The 17,058-nt window shown below is 41.4% G+C and overlaps 1 protein-coding gene across 4 annotated transcripts in view; it reads right to left on the bottom strand.

Annotated features, from left to right (window-relative positions):
* The window catches only part of MFSD14B (major facilitator superfamily domain containing 14B), a 78,420-nt gene extending 61,649 nt beyond the window's left edge, over positions 1 to 16,771 (bottom strand). For 3 of the 4 annotated variants that reach the window (XM_059141313.1, XM_059141314.1, XM_059141315.1), the window contains exon 1: positions 16,329 to 16,769. In XM_059141313.1, the coding sequence (XP_058997296.1) occupies positions 16,329 to 16,436 (108 nt within the window). In that variant the 5' untranslated portion in view covers positions 16,437 to 16,769. Of the gene's footprint in view, positions 1 to 16,328 lie in introns of all 4 variants that reach the window. The other variant, XM_059141316.1, reaches the window with a different exon arrangement.
* Positions 16,772 to 17,058: the final 287 nt, after the last annotated feature.

Genomic DNA, 17,058 nt, shown 5'->3' with positions numbered 1-17,058 from the left:
AATATTATTCAGCCGTAAAAAAGAATGAAGTATCAATGCATGCTACAACATGGATGAACACTGAAAACATAATGCTAAGTAAGAAAAGCCAGGAGGAAAGGCAACACTATAGTATGATTCCATTTAAGTGAAATGCCCAGAATATACAATTCCAAAGGGAGGGAACAGATTAGTGGTCGCCAAGGCTTGAGTAGGGGAAAACGAAGAACGACTGCTAATGGGTACTGGGTTTCATTTTGGGGAGATGAAAATGTTCTGACAATGGTGACTCTTGCAAAAACTTGTGAATATACTAAAATAAATGAATAGTACACTTGAATATAGTGAATTTTATGTGACTATATCTCAATTAAAAAATGCAATGGTAAAAAGGATGAGATAAAGATGCAGAAAGAGGCAGTCTCTTGGCTGCCTCTGGACTTCATGAAGGCTGGAACTACGACAGCCACCTTGAGACCACAAGAGCCAGACAAGTCAATTACACAGAAAACACAAAGTACCCGGGTTCTTGATTATACTGCTTATATGCCAATCCCAAAACTGTCTTTCCATCAGATTTCTTGTTAAATGTTAATGTTAAATGTTAAATTTCTTGTTAATAAATCCCCTAATTATAACATGAGGTTGGGAGGGAGGAATCTGAATAGATTCCTAACCAAAAATGATACAGAAAATTAACTATATGAGAAGATGCCCAACATGTCACTTATGCAGTCCATGCAATTGCTGGATAACAGAATTTAAATGCATACTGATAAGTGAAAAGAAGCAAGTCTGGAAGGCTATATGGTATATGATTCCATTTAGGTACAACTATAGAGGTGGTAAACAGATCAGTGGTTGCTAGGAGTGGACGGGTAAGTTAAACAGTTGAACCACATGGGACTCTTCCAGGCAGCGAAACTTGCATGTAACACTGTAATGGTAGATAAGTGGCATTGTATATTTGTATCAAAACCCATAGACTTTCAGAATGCAAAGAGTGAACCTTAATACATGTTAATTTAAAAAAATATTTAAGAGGTCAGAGAATCTCAGCCTGGACTGCAGAATGTGACAAAGAGCTAACTGTATTAGGAATGTATGAATCAACTTCACTGGAGAGAGCAGGGGGGAAAGTTTGTGATCTAAGTAACATTAGGAATGAGTAGAGTCTGTTAGACTGAAGGCAAAAGAAACTTCACAGAAGCACTGTACTCTAACTGAAAAACGTGTTCCCTACAGGGGTAGAGATAACAATTCTGAAACCAGTGTCCTGGAACTGAACAATTAAGTAAACAGCTGGCAAATGGTGGGAGTTACTTTTTTCACTGCCTGAGTGGAAGGTTATAAATAAACAAAGGGGAGAGACAGAATGAGCCATGTGATAACACATTAGATTTGGATATCATTATGAACTTATTCTAGCTTCACACGGATACAGACAGGCACATATAGAAATATTTATAGATATATGTATATACACAGACTAATATTCACACATATATTTTCCTTGACCTGTCACCTGAGAACCTAAAAGTAATGACACCCTGGCAGCCCAACAGCACTTTAAGTATCTGGTACCCAGGTCTTGGTTTCAAATACAATTTTCCAACAAAGGAGCCAGGGCTCCTTGGAGAAATGGTTAATTTTAGGACTAAGGCAGGAAATATACAAGAGGAACTGGGAACTTGTAGTGCCAGAATGTAAGTGCTAAAACAACAATAACAACAAATACACAAAACCTAAGAAAACAACAAAAACATGGGGATATGTCAAAGAGCTCCCAATGGCTAAAGCTGGAGCAGTATGAGCAACAAAATAAAGCTGTTTTGGATTATAACTCAAATTATAAAACAAGTATGTTTATACTAAAAAGATGACATAGTAAACAAATGGGGGAAAACAGACAAAACTCCTAAGCAGAGAACCCCAAATAATTTACATAGGTACTCTGCACTCAAGAAAGTGAGGCATAACTTCCCATTCTTCGAATGTGGGGTGCACATACTCTCCTCCAAAGAGTGAATATAGAAAGAGGGGGAAAGAGTAACTTTATAAAGAAAGGTGACAAACACTAACTACAGGGAAAATGTTAACATCAACAGTGATTTTTTTTAAAGCTTTTATTTATTTATTTGACAGACAGAGATCACAAGCAGGCAGAGAGAGAGGAGGAAGCAGGCTCCCTGCTGAGCAGAGAGCCCGATGTAGGGCTCGATCCCAGAATCCTGGGATCATGACCTGAGCCGAAGGCAGAAGCTTTAACCCACTGAGCCACCCAGATGCCCCTCAACAGTGATTTTTTTTTTTAAATCCTTGATACAATGTATTGAAAATGGCACTTCATTTTTCTGGGCTTCCTCCCCCAAACCCATAATCTTACCATAGTATTGAGGAAAACATCCAATGAATCTCATCTGAGGGATATCCTACAATATGTCTAACCAGGACTCATGAAAACTGTGAGGGTCATCAAAAACAAATAAAGTGTGTGAAACTACCACAGCCCAGAAGAACTTGAGACATGACAACTAAATGTAATGAAATACTGGAACAGAAAAAGGGCATTCAGTAAAAACCAAGAAAATATGAATAAATAAAGTGTGGACTTTAGATAATGGTAAAGTATGGACACTGGTTCACTAATTTTTTTTTTAAAGATTTTATTTATTTATTTGTCAGAGAGAGAGAGAGCGAGAGCGAGCATAGGCAGACAGAGTGGAAGGCAGAGTCAGAGGGAGAAGCAGGCTCCCTGCGGAGCAAGGAGCCCGATGTGGGACTCGATCCCAGGAGTCTGGGATCATGATCTGAGCCGAAGGCAGCTGCTTAACCAACTGAGCCACCCAGGCGCCCCATGGTTCACTAATTTTTATAAATATACCATATTAAGATGCTAATGATAGAAGGAAATGGGTGTGGGGTTTATGAAATCTGTCTATATAATCTTTGCAATTGTTCTGTAAGTCTAAACTACACTAACATAAAGTTTTAAAAAATCAATGGACAAGAATACCAAAAGCATCCTGAAGGAGGAAAGGAAAGAGTACAGGAAATACTCGAGCAGGGGCTGGCAAACTATAGCCCACAGTCTAAATCTACCACCAGTTTTTGTAAGTTGTTCTACTGAAATTTAGCAATGCTCATTCATTTAAGCATGTCAAAGGTTGCTTTTGTGCTACACTGGCAGAGCTGAACAGTTGCAAAGCCTAAAATATTTACCATCAGATTTTTTTTTAATTGATAAAACAATTCCACTTACAACAGCATAAAAAACCTAGGAATAGTTTAACAAAGAGTTAAAGTTGTATACTGAAACAAAATAAAGTTGAAATAAATATACAGGTATTCCATGCCCATGAATCAGAATATTTAATATTGTTAATATAGGGCGCCTGGGTGGCTCAGTGGGTTAAACCTCTGTCTTCAGCTCAGGTCATGATCCCAGGGTCCTGGGATTGACCAGAATTGAGTCCCAAATCCGGCTCTCTGCTCAGCAGGGAGCCTATTTCTCCCTCTCTCTGCCTGCCTCTCTACTTGTGATCTGTCAATATAACAAATAAATATCTTTAAAAAAAATTGTTAATATAATTCTCCAAGAATGGATCTACATATTCAATGCAATCCATATCAAAATCCCAGCAGTCTTTTATTACAGAACTTGATGAGATAATCCTACACTTCACACAGAAATGTAAACAACCCAGAAGGGTCAAAACAACCTTGAAAAAAAGTAGTACAGTGGGAGGACTCACAGTTCATGATTTCCAAAATTACTCCAAAGCTATGGTTACATCAGATTCTTAACACAAGAAAGTTTGCTGGCCCCAGTGTAAGTGGAATACAAAGGGGAGTTTATAAATATCAGTAACCTGATAAAGTATCTGAGAAGCTGCTGACATTTCTTAACTACCCTGAGCAGAGGCGGGTGCTTCCCCACCAAACCCCTATAGCCTCTTTGCCACACATAACTATTCTCTCTCCTATACTACAAAACACCTCTCAAAGGCAAGGATCTCAACAGTACTTCTCTAAATGTACCCTGAACTCAGCAGGTAACAGGTTTTGTGACAGAAAAAGCTGACTTCCCATACCACCCAAGACATATTTATTAACAAATTCCCAACTGTGTTCGGATTTAGCAACTGTGTGCGGAAAGAGAACGTAGTCACCTCCTGCCACTACAGGCTTGAGAACTTTTCAGGTCCATAGCTCAATCTTGATGAGCCAACTTGACCAGGATAATTCAATGACTTAAAATAGGAATGAACTGTATCACCCAATTCTGGCCAGTGAGATATGAGGGGAAATATGTCAGGGGGCTTAAGGACTTTCCTTCACTCTTCTAGGGACATATATGAAAACATTACTGTTTCCAGTGTGAGGGCACTGTTGTGTAAGCATGTGATACTTAGCAACAACAGCCAACTGGAGACCAAATGTGGTCAATCCTAAAGACCAAAAACTAGAACCCTGGGAAGAGCAGAGTATATGAATGGATGAGCCCACTTGGGTCTTTGGTGATACTATACTGTCAAAATAAGCACACAATTCCTGTACCTCCTATCAAGTACAATAAAAAAAAAAAATCCATTATTATCAAGTGTATCATTACACCATGAACAATGTTAAGCTATTAAAAATGAAGTATTTTAGTTTGATTTTAATGGGTAAGCTAAGGAACTAAGATTGTAACTGTAAACTGTTGGTTCCATTGTACTTCTAGGCAGAAGAATGATTTTAAAATACATTTTAACTGAAAACTGGAACTGGAACCCCGTAAGATTCAAAGTCATCTCTTCAGTAGTACTGAAGGCATTTAGATGTATGTTTCACTATAAGCTCTTAGTATTTAAAAAATTCAGACACTTAGTACTTCTTGCTCCATCAAAAATAAATTCCTGGGCACCTGGGTGGCTCAGTGGGTTAAGCCGCTGCCTTCGGCTCAGGTCATGATCTCAGGGTCCTGGGATAGAGGCCCGCATCGGGCTCTCTGCTCAGCGGGGAGCCTGCTTCCCTCTCTCTCTCTCTGCCTGCCTCTCTGTCTACTTGTGATCTCTCTCTGTCAAATAAATAAAATCTTTAAAAAAATAATAATAATAAATAAATAAATTCCTTATCAGAAATCTTTTAAAATATAAACACAGGGGCGCCTGGGTGGCTCAGTGGGTTAAGCCTCTGCCTTCCGCCCAGGTCATGATCCCAGGGTCCTGGGATCGAGCCCTGCATCAGGCTCTCTCCTTGGCGGGGAGCCTGCTTCTCCCTCTCTCTCTCTCTCTGCCTGCCTCTCTGCCTACTTGTGACCTCTCTCTCTCTGTCAAATAAGCAAATAAGGTCTTAAAAAAAAAAAAAAAAATATATATATATATATATATATATACACACACACACACACACAAAGATGAAGAACACAAATAATTTTAAAACAAATAATTATACCTGAACATTTTGCTTTCTTCCTCCTAATACTGGAATGCCAGTAAGAAAAACAATTTTGTTGCTTCTTCAGATGAAATAACTTTTCTACAAAAATTATGAAAATTTTCTCAGCACTACATTAAATAGCTGAATAAATACAATGACTATGATGCTGGATAGACTAAGCATTTATTAAACATTTGTAAGATAACTTCTTTTAACTCAACTTCTCAAACTCTCTAATTTGCCAACAACACCTGACTTAAAGCAAAACAAGATGCCAAGGACTGCTTTTGTAAGTATTTCTACCTATATCAATCTTCTTTAAGAATGAAAACATTCGGGGACCCTCGGTGGCTCAGTGGGTTAAAGCCTCTGCCTTCAGCTCGGCTGGGATGGAGCCCTGCATTGGGCTCTCTGCTCAGCAAGAAGCCTGCTTCCCCCTCTCTGCCTCTCTGCCTACTTGTGATCTCTCTCTCTCTCTGTCAAATAAATAAATGAAATCTTTATAAAAAAAGAATGAAAACATTCAATTCCAAGTGGTCAATTCACTAACATACATCTGTTGAGGTCTATTACGTCAGCTAGACGCTGGGGGCAATGGTATCAACAGAAGATACTATCCCTGCTACCATTTCATAGAATATAAAATTTTAAATTAAAAATTAAAATAAAATTTTAAATTCTAAACACTCTAAAGAGCTACCACAAAAAAATCCTAAGCTATACTAAGGCAAAAAGTATCCTAAATTACGCTTTATTCCCTTTTTATAGGTGACAAAACTCAGATGCAGAGAATTCAAGTAACTAGCCCATTTCACACAGTTACTAAGTGCCTAGGCTGGTGTTCCATCCACACATTTACCTCCAGAGTGTATGCTACTAACCACTTTATTATTTAAACTACCTTTCTTAGAGAGCCCAAAGTTCTCCACAAGTAGAAACAGCACATACATAGGACAAGTAGCACGGACACGGACTGCGGCAACCTAAGGAAGAGGCGACAGGAGCCAGATTTAGACAGTTCCTCAGGCCAGGTGCGGCCCTTTACTTATCCACCCCCTTGCCTTTCCCACACGAAGGAGTCTGGCCTGGTTCAGTGTGTACCTGGACAAAAGAACAATCTCCACTAATCCCTCACTTGCTTTCTCAACATGACCTGAAAACATCAGATGAACTAGAGCATCTGGCTTTTGTGAATCAGGTCATCTGCCTTCAATTGGAAAAAGATAAGGTTGAAAGCTACTCCCATTTGTCCCAAACATGATCCCCAACTCAAAGATCACAGTACACAGCAAACATCAGTGGCTTGCCCACATGAGAGCAGAAGAGAGAGGGGCTGTCATATACACCAACTGACTAGCACTGAGTTTCCACAAATAAACCCATACATCTATGTTCTGCTGATTTTTGGCAAAAGTGCCAAATCCATTCAAAAAGGGAAAGAAAAATTTCTTCAACAAATGATGCTGAAACAACTGAATTTCCACATATAAAGAATGAAGCTGGAACTCTACTTTACGCCATATACAAAAGTTAACTCAGACCAGGTAAATGATCTAACCTAAAGCCACAAAGCTTCTGGAAGAAAACAGAGGTAAATCTTGAATTTAGTTATAGATTCTTAGACATGGCTCCACAGCAACTAAAGAAAAAGAAGATATTGGGCTTCATCAAAATCATAAACTTTTAAAATACACCAAAACCCGAAATGTAAGACATAAAACTCTTGGGCACCTGCGTGACTCAGTTGGTTAAGCATCTGCCTTTGGCTCAGGTCATGATCCCAGGGTCCTGGGATGGAGCCCGTATCGAGCTCCTTGCTCAGAAGGGAGCTTGCTGCTGCTCCCTCTCTCTCTGCCTCCTGCTCCCCCTGCTTGTGCTCTCTCTCTTCCTGTCAAATAAATAAATAAAATCTTAAAAAAAAAAAAAAAAAAGACCTAAAACTCCTACAAAATGACATAAGGGGAAAGCTTTTAACACTGGATTTGACTATGATATATTGATATGACACCAAAAAACAGACAACAAAAGTAAAAACAGGTAAGCTGGATGTTACCAAAATTTAAAACTTCTGCACATCCAAAGATACAATCAACTGAGTGAAAAGGCAACCTATGGAGAAAATATTTGCAACACATGTTGTCTAATAAAACGATAATTTGCAGAATTTATCAAGAACCCCAATAACTCAAAATAACAACAGTAACAACCCAATTTTTAAAAAAAGCAAAAGACTGGAGCGCCTGGGTGGCTCAGTGGGTTAAAGCCTCTGCCTTTGGCTCAGGTCATGAACCCAGGAGCCTGGGATCAAGCCCCTAATCGGGCTCTCTACTCGGCAGGGAGCCTGCTTCCTCCTCTCTCTGCTTACTTGTAATCTCTGTCAAATAAATAAATAAAATCTTTAAAAAAAAAAAAAGACTATAAAATGGCTAATAAACATATGAAAAGATGATCAAAATCACTAATAAGTGAAATGCAAAATCAAAATGAGATACCACCTCACATTCATCAGGATTACTCTCCAAAACAAAATGAAAACCAGAAAATGACAGATGTCGGTGGAGATGTAGAGATACTGGAATCCTTGTGTAATGTTGGTAGGAATTTAAAATGGTGCAGCCAGAAAGGGAAACAGCATGGTGGTGCCTCAAAAATTAAAAATGGAGGGGCAGCTGGGTGGCTCAGTGGGTTAAATAAAGCCTCTGCCTTGGGCTCAGGTCATGATCCCAGGGTCCTGGGATGGAGCCCTACATCAAGCCCTCTCTGCTCTGCACAGAGCCTGCTTCCCCACCACCCTCTTGCCTGCCTCTCTGCCTACTTGTGATCTGTCAAATAAATAAATAAAATCTTTTTTAAAAAATTAAAAATGGAATTATCCAATAATCCAGTGATTCCACTTCTAGGTAGGTCTCCAAAAGAACTGAAAGCAGGATCTCAAAGAGAAATTTATTTCTACAATCATGTTCACAAAGGCATTATTCACAATAGTCAAATAATCACCACCACCACCACTACCTAGAAGCAATGAAACACTCAACAGATAACTGCAGAAACAGAACGCGGTATACACATAAACTGGAATACTATTCAGTCTTGAAGGAAATTCTGAGGCACACTACCAGTCTTCAACAATCTTTTTTTTTTTTTAAGATTTTATTTATTTATTTGACAGAGATCACAAACAGGCAGAGAGGCAGGCAGAGAGAGAGGAGGAAGCAGGCTCCCCACCGTGCAGAGAGCCCGATCCTGGGATCATGACCTGAGCCAAAGGCAGAGGCTTTAACCCACTGCGCCACCCAGGCGCCCCAGTCTTCAACAATCTTAAAGACAACATATTTCAACACGTGTCAATAACAACAGTGAGGATATTATGCTGAGTGTCACAAAAGACTGTGATTCCACTTAGATGAGGTATCTAGAGTAGGCAAATTTAAAGTAAATGAAAGCAGAAAGGTGGTTATTAGGGAATGGGGGATGGGGTAAATGCCATGTAATGGACATAGGAGTTAATTTTACAAACTGAAAAAGTTCTAGAGATTGGTTTCCCAATAATATAAATATATTTAACACTACTAAACTGCATGCTTAAAAATGGTTAAGGCACACAGACCTGTACCCCTGGGGATAAAAATATATGTTTATAAAAAATAAAAAATTAAAAATAAAAAAATAAATTTAAAAAAAGTGATTAATCAAAGACAAAAAAAAAAAAAAAAAAATGGTTAAGGCATTGGGGCACCGGAGCGACTCAGTCTGTTAGCTGTCTGCCTTTGGCTCTTATCAAGATCCCATGGTCCTGGGGTCAAGCTCCCTTGCTCAGTGTGGAGCCTGCTTCTCCCTCTCTGTCTTTACTCTCCATCTGCTCATGCTCTCTCGCTCACTCTCTCAAATAAGTAAATAAATTTTTTAAAAAAGGGCAAAGTGGCACCTGGATAGCTCAGTGAGTTAAGCTTCCAACTATCCAACTCTTGACCTCAGCTCAGGTCTTGATCTCAGGTTTGTGAGTTCAAGCCCCACACTGGGCCCAGAGTGGAACCCACTTTAAAAAAAAAAAAAAAAAAAAAAAAAGGTTAAAATAGTCAATATTGCAATATATCACAATGTTAAGAGAATTTCTTTTTTCTTTTTTTTTTTTTTTGGAGTGTACATTTTTATTAGATGATGAGTAACTTTAAACAGTATTTTAAAAAATTATTTTAAAATCTTATTTTTTTTTAATTTTTTATTTTTTATAAACATATATTTTTTTATAAACATATATTTTTATCCCCAGGTCTGTGAATCACCAGGTTTACACACTTCACAGCACTCACCAAATCACATACCCTCCCCAATGTCCATAATCCCACCCCCTTCTCCCCAACCCCCTCCCCCCGGCAACCCTCAGTTTGTTTTGTGAGATTAAGAGTCACTTATGGTTTGTCTCCCTCCCAATCCCATCTTGTTTCATTTATTCTTCTACCCACTTAAGCCTCCATGTTGCATCACCACTTCCTCATATCAGGGAGATCATATGATAGTTGTCTTTCTGTTAAGAGAATTTCTTAAATCAACTGTATTTCAATATACTGGCAACAAACAACTATAAATCTGAATTTTTTAAGAGTTCACATTTTTAATACATTTACACTGGTATGTACAATAGCATCAAAAAATATGAACTACGAGGGACGCCTGGGTGGCTCAGTTGGTTAAGCAGCTGCCTTCGGCTCAGGTCATGATCCCAGCGTCCTGGGATCAAGTCCCACATCGGGCTCCTTGCTCAGCAGGGAGCCTGCTTCTCCCTCTGCCTCTGCCTGCCATTCTGTCTGCCTGTGCTCGCTTTCTCCCTCTCTCTCTGATAAATAAATAAAAATCTTTAAAAAAAAAAAATGAACTACAGTAAAATCTGACAAATGACGTGAAAGAGCTATATGCTGAAAACTACAATACAGGTGGGAAATTTAAAAGACCTAAAATAAATGGAGCAGCACCTCCTTCATGGATGAGGAGACTCAATGTCGTCTTCAATTCTTCCCAAACTGTTCAGCAGAGTCAACAAACGACCAATGAAAATACAAGCAGGGTTTTGGGTTTTTTTGGTATTAGCCAATAATCTGATTCTATACTTCTAAATGTAAAGGACCTAGAATAGTCAAAATAATTTTAAAAGAAAACGAAGTTGGAAGCCTTACGCTATTTGTTTCAAGTATTAGGTACCTCCAGTAATACAGATTAAGTGGTACTGATATAACGATAAATAGATGAAACAGAGAATCCAGAATAGACTGACACATATATGGACAACTGAAAGTGAATTTCCAATAAAGTGCAAAGACAATTTAGTGAAAAAAAGGTCTTTCCAGGGGGTGTACGTGGCTCAGTTGGGTAAGTATTGGGACTCTTAGTTTTAGCTCAGGTCAGGATCTCGGGGTTTTGGGACTGAGCACCAAATCAGGATCTGTGCTCAGCACTGAGTCACCTTGAGATTCTCTCTCTCTACCCCCTTTCCCTCTCTCTACCCCTCCCCACCACAGGCTCTCTCTTTCAAATAAATAAAATCTTAAAAAAAAAACAAAAAACTCTTCAACAAAGCATGCAACAATCAGTTATCCATACACACAAAAAAGAATTTCCATCCACACTGCACCATATTTTAAAATAATTCAAAATGGTCATAAACCTAATTGTAAAAATCTAAAAAACTTCTAAAAACACAGGAAACAAGCACTTCTTAGATGTGAAACCAAAAACACTATCCATGAAAGAACAAATGAATAAATTAAATTTCATGAAAATTAAAAACTCTGTTCTTCCAGAAGCACAGCTAGGAAGAAAATTTTTGCAAAGCATATATTTAATAAAGAACTTACATCCCAAATGTATAAAGAACCCTCCAAAAGCAATTTTAAGATAATAACCTTACAACAACAACAAAAAATAGGCTAGACTTAAGCAGACACTTCACCAAGAAGATATAAAGATGGCAAGTAAACTTACAGAGGGAAGTTGAACATCATAAGCCACAGGGACATCCAAATTAAAAACACAGTAAGATACACTGCAGACCTATTACACGGGCTAAAACTAACTGTTGAGGGGCAGATGCATTTTTAAAAAAAGAGAGAAATAAAAAGATGCTTCTGTCAGGTAATAAAACATATTTCTCTCATACATATAGTTTACACCATCCTTAACAATGAAAAAATCTATTTCTGTTACAAAGAGAAAGCTTTACCTTTTTACTTTTACCATTGCTACTGAACCTTTTCTTGGATATTCTAGCTCATACAACATAGAAATACAGAAGACACAAAATTATCATCATTTGCAAAACTGATCATTACCCAGATACACTGGAGAATTACTATTATTTTTTGTAAAGATGAGGTGAAGGGGTGCCTGGGTGGCTCAGTCAGTGAAGCGGCTGCCTTCAGCTTGGGTCATGATCCCAGGGTGCAGGGACTGAGCCCCGCACTGGGCTCCTTGCTCAGCAGAGAGCCTGCTTCTCCCTCTCCCTGCTGCTCTGCCTACTTGTGCTCTCTATCTCTGTCAAATAAATAAAATTTTTATTAAAAAATTATAAGATGAGGTGAAAACTACCAGCATCAGCAATAAAAACAGTAAGGATCTTAGAGTAGTTTGAAAAAGCCTAAGAGGCTATTAGGAACGACTTCATGCCAGTTAATCTGAGGGTAAAATGGACAAATTCCTAACAAAATACAACTTACTAAACCAGACAGGAAAAGAAAAATCAAATAGAAAACCTAGATTACTGGGGCTCCTGGGTGGCTCAGTGGGTTAAGCTGCTGCCTTCGGCTCAGGTCATGATCTCAGGGTCCTGGGATCGAGTCCCGTGCTCTGCTCAGCAGGGAGCCTGCTTCCTCCTTCTCTCTGCCTGCCTCTCTGCCTACTTGTGGTCTCTCTCTGTCAAATAAATAAATAAAATCTTAAAAAAAAAAAAAAAAGAAAGAAAGAAAACCTAGATTACTACCTTACCCCAGCCTAAAAACCATAAAGTTCTTCAATTATTTTACCAGTATTACACAAAACCTTCAGAGGAAAGAAATGAGAACTCCCCAACTTGTTTTATAAGGCCAAAGCATATTATATAAATGACAAGAGGAAGAAAAAAAAAAAAAGTAAGACAAGCTTATGTCATTGACAAAAAACTGGCTTCAAGCTAGACTGACTTCTTTATTATCATTTATTGATCATCTCCTTAAAGACTATTTCCAATTAAAAGAAACACAGCTGTAGTCCCTACCTTCAAAGACTTAATCTAGTGAGAGAAATGGTGGAAAGGATGCTCAAATACCCTAAGAAGCAAGATCTACAAAATCCTGCCTATACGAGACCTGAGAACAACATAACTGCAAGCATAAGCCTGTGTTATGACAAAGGCTAACTGTGATGATACTGAACTACTTAGAAATTTACATAATTCTAAATACAAAATACAGTAAATGTTTCTATGAAAGCACGTATTTGCTTTTTTAAATTGCAATGTATCTACTACTCACAAATGCTTTCAGTTTCTCCCCTTATCTGCCATAATTTACTTAAGAGAGGTTGCTATGCCAATGTGCCAGTACTATTACTGAAATGATTGTACTGGTCCCTAACAGTGTCAAGAAACAATTGAAATAATTTTCCCTATGTCCCTGGATCCTCTTTTATCTTTTTATAAACATAACATAGTCATTTTAGCATTTTTTTTTACCTGAAGCTGCTCTTGAGTATTATTTCCATTTGCCTACATAATAAATAATATTCTTGTTTTCAAAAATCAAAATTAACCTTTATAGAAAACCTTCTGAAACAGTCTTGGGAAAATCAACTTAAGAGACAGCAAATGTCACCAGAACAACATTGATCCTGAGAGACCTCATAACAGAATTCTAAACCCATTTCTAAGCATTGGCTTCTGGAGTCCAAAACATCCTGAAATAGTATGCTAAACGTGGTTGTGTTTTCTCTGCAGCAAATTCTTAATTTTCATCAGATGTTCACGGGTAAATGATGCCAAAAAAAACTTTCCCCTTACCTGGCTATGAAGGTTAAGTATAATGGAAAGTATACATTTAATGATAATGCAAACAATTCTGATAAAACATCTCGTTCTTTGTACACACAGGATTAGGAAAGGACAGAGCAAAGAGGAAATAATAAAACAAGAACTTGTTTGCTAAACACATATCTGTTTTCTACAAGGCAATGATCTCTTGAAGTAAATACTTGATTCCCTTTTATTACTCAGATCAATAGATTTCTCTGCCAGTCTCCTGGTCAATAAATCTCTTTGCCAAACAAGGTTGAAAAGCTGTCAGCAGGTTCCCTGTGTATGGGCAGTCTCTCCCACAATTATTAGCTTCTAAGAATCTGAAATAATGAGTATCACTGGAATCAAGCTTTAAAGAAATTCCAATACATTAAAATGAAATCAAGTCATGGAGGCTGCAGAACATAGCTCCTGGAAGTGATACCAGACAGAAAGTGCAAGCAGGAAAGACGCATAATTTAGGTTGCCAGGATACAATATGAACCTACGTGATTAAAGGCATTCATTTGCCTTCCCAGCCACCACACATCCCAAAAAGCACCAGGTTCTGAACTGTGCCACCTGCCCGTGCTAGTCATTTCACAAGTACAGCGTCAGAAAACTCGGTCCGTATCTGCTGCAGTTTATCAATACTGACTCCATGCACCCTCAGAGACCAGGAAAGACTGGGCAGGAATGTACTTGTGCCCAAATTATCATATTAGCATCAGGGTCCACAGGAAAAGGAATCAGGGAAAGTGTCCTTGAGTAAACATCCCTCAAAAGTTCTAGTTCTAAGTACGTAAAATTAGGAACTTTAATTTTTAGTAAGTGACTGGCAGGGATCACCTATACATACTGACCAATCATTCATGCCGAAAATAATGAGAATTGGGGCGCCTGGGTGGCTCAGTGGGTTAAAGCATCTGCCTTCCCCTCAGGTCATGATTCCAGGGTCCTGGGATCGAGCCCCACATCGGGGCTCTCTGCTCCCGCAGGGAGCCTGCTTCCCACCCCCCCAACTCTCTCTGCCTGCTTCTCTGCCTACTTGTGATCTGTGTCTGTCAAATAAATAAATAAAATCTTTTAAAAAAAAATGAGAATTAGTAACAGCTAATATTTATTGAGAACTTACTAGGTGGAGGGTTGCTGTAACCCTCACAATCCTCTGTGGTAAATACTATTATTAATTCAGAGATATTATGTAACTTGCCCAAAGTTATGCAGGTAATAAAAGGTGGGAACTGGGATTCCAAGCATGCTCACCTAATCACTATGCTATAATGCTTCAACCTGCCCGGTTATTTTTCTATCCAATAAACCAAGGGAGCCAATGAAAAAACTTCAGGACAGCAGTAATTATCACATTTACATGTTAGATCACACTGATCAACACCGTGGACAGCAGACCAATGTGAGGTAAGCAAGGGTCCCCCCAAGTAAGTCAAAATCTAAGCACAAAATGCTGAGGAAATGAACCATAGGGACGCAGAGAATAAAAACCTAAAATCTGCGTCTGGTAGAATGACCTAGACTTGGTAACGTACTGGAAGTTGTAAGCATGGCAAGGGATGAAGGAGGCTACCTCTCACGTTCCTGGCGTTGCCTCTGGTTAGTAATTATGGTCTATCAATTCAAAGACAGGAGGAGGACCTGGCAGTGTGGTTTAGTTTAGAGGGGGGAGGAAGATGACAAGTCTACTTTTTAAATAACCAAAAACAAAACGAGAAAAACTAATTCTCTGGGATTTCCTTCCCTCGAACACAAAACTCTCTTTATGGAAATCTTGTCTTTGGAACGAGGAACTCCTAATGCTTTTTCAAAAAGTAGAATTCACTTGAGCAAGGCGGGTCCCTCACCACTCCTAAGCTCTCCTGCTACAGAGGAGACACCGAGTGTCAGGGTTGTGTCGAGACCCTGTCTAGTGCACCCCGGTTCTCAGAGATCCAGGACGAGAAACCAGCTCTTCTGGCTCCGTTCTACTTACTGCCCCTACTTCACCCACCCTCCCAAGTCTCCTAATGGAGACTCCCCTCACCAAGGAAGAATCATGCAGCGTTTTTTTAAAGTAAATACAAATACCTAAGCTCCAATGTGAAGCCAACTGCATACACTTGATTTTCCTAAAATTTCTAGTTTTGTGTTAGTTTCTAGTCACTGTAAGGGTTAGTTTCTAGTCACTGTAAGGTTTCTGCATTTCCTGTCCTAAATACACTCCCCCCCGCCCCCCGCTCCAAAAGTCTTTTTAAGAAATGACTGGCGCTCTCTGCTAAGTATTCCACCACAGCAAACCAAAGCGCCACTGACAAAGCCTGCTCTGCCGAATCTGGGCCACTGAGGTCAGGGCTCGGAAGCCTCCTGAACTTGGCGTAAAACCGGGGCGCGAGCCCGGCCTGCACACGCTCCGCAGCGGGGCCCTGGCCTCCGCAGCCGGCCGCGAGATCCTGCCCTGCAACGGCGCGACCGCGGGCGGGAGGAAGCGGCGGAGGGGCTGCCCGGCCTCCACAGCCAACTTCCCGGTTGAAGCCCCTCCACGTCCATGCAGGCTCGGCCGGGAAATGCCCCACGGAAATCTCACGCCAGGCACACGTCTGGAAATTCTGGAAAGAACTACATTATTTGTACTCGGGACCTGTGTCTAGCGCTCTTTGAAACAATAACCCCCTCGAGATCTGTGTGGCCAGCAGCGGCGCTGGGAAAGCCCAGTGGAGAGGAATCCAGTGGCCGACCCCGGAAAGGACGGGCTTTCCGAGAGCCGGAGCCCAAGCCGACGCTCCATGTCTGCCCAAACCGCGGGGGACGCAGGCCCCTGCCCGCACCGCGCACCCAGCGCCCGGGCCCCGCCCAGGCTCCCCTGACCCGGGGCCTCGGGCTGAGCCCCGCGGCCGGAACCCACGCCCGCGCTCACCGAGACGCCGCCGGCGGTCTGCGCGCCCGGGCGCTTCTCCGGCATGGCTCCCGCCGCGGGCTCCGACGCCGCCTGGTCCTCCGGCTCCGGCGGCGGCTCGGCACTCATGCCGCGGCCATGCCCGCGCCGGCTCGGGACGCTCTCGGACGACGGCGACGCCGCGAACGCGGCGGCAGGGCCCGCGCCCTCATGGGCTCCGCGGCCCGCGGCGGCCTGCGCGTCGGGCGGCGGCGCCAGCGGCGACGCGGAGGGCTGGAAGGGCGGCTGGGGCTGGAGCCGCTGAGGAGACGGCGAAGGGACCGCAGGAGCTACTGACACCAACGGCCGCAAACACCGTCACTCTCCCGCCTGGCGGCTGGCTGCTGCCGCCCGGGACGCTCAGGACGCCCCGCCCCGCGCCTAAACTCCCGCCTCAGTCTCCGGGCCCGCGCCCAAGCCTTTCAGCAGCGCCTCGCCCACCTCGGGCCCCGCCTCCGCGTCTCCGGCTCTGCCGCGCGCCGGAAGTACGTCATCTCCCAGGACCGCCCCAACCGTACTTTGTTTCCCGAGACCCCGCCCAGTGTGGCCCGCCTACCTAGAGGCGCGGGATTTTTGTAATTACGGCAGCTCTGGAATGATTCCCTGTGTCCTCGTCAGGTACAGAATGGACACGTTCTGACACGGGACAAACTCCCCCCACCCCGGTCGGGAATCCAGAACTGGGAGAGTGCTGTATGCACTGTATCTAAGA

This window comes from Mustela lutreola, chromosome 12, assembly GCF_030435805.1.
Source record: "Mustela lutreola isolate mMusLut2 chromosome 12, mMusLut2.pri, whole genome shotgun sequence".
NCBI lineage: Eukaryota > Metazoa > Chordata > Mammalia > Carnivora > Mustelidae > Mustela > Mustela lutreola.
Note: the sequence above shows the minus strand (reverse complement) of the source record. Positions and strands in the feature narration are given on the sequence as shown.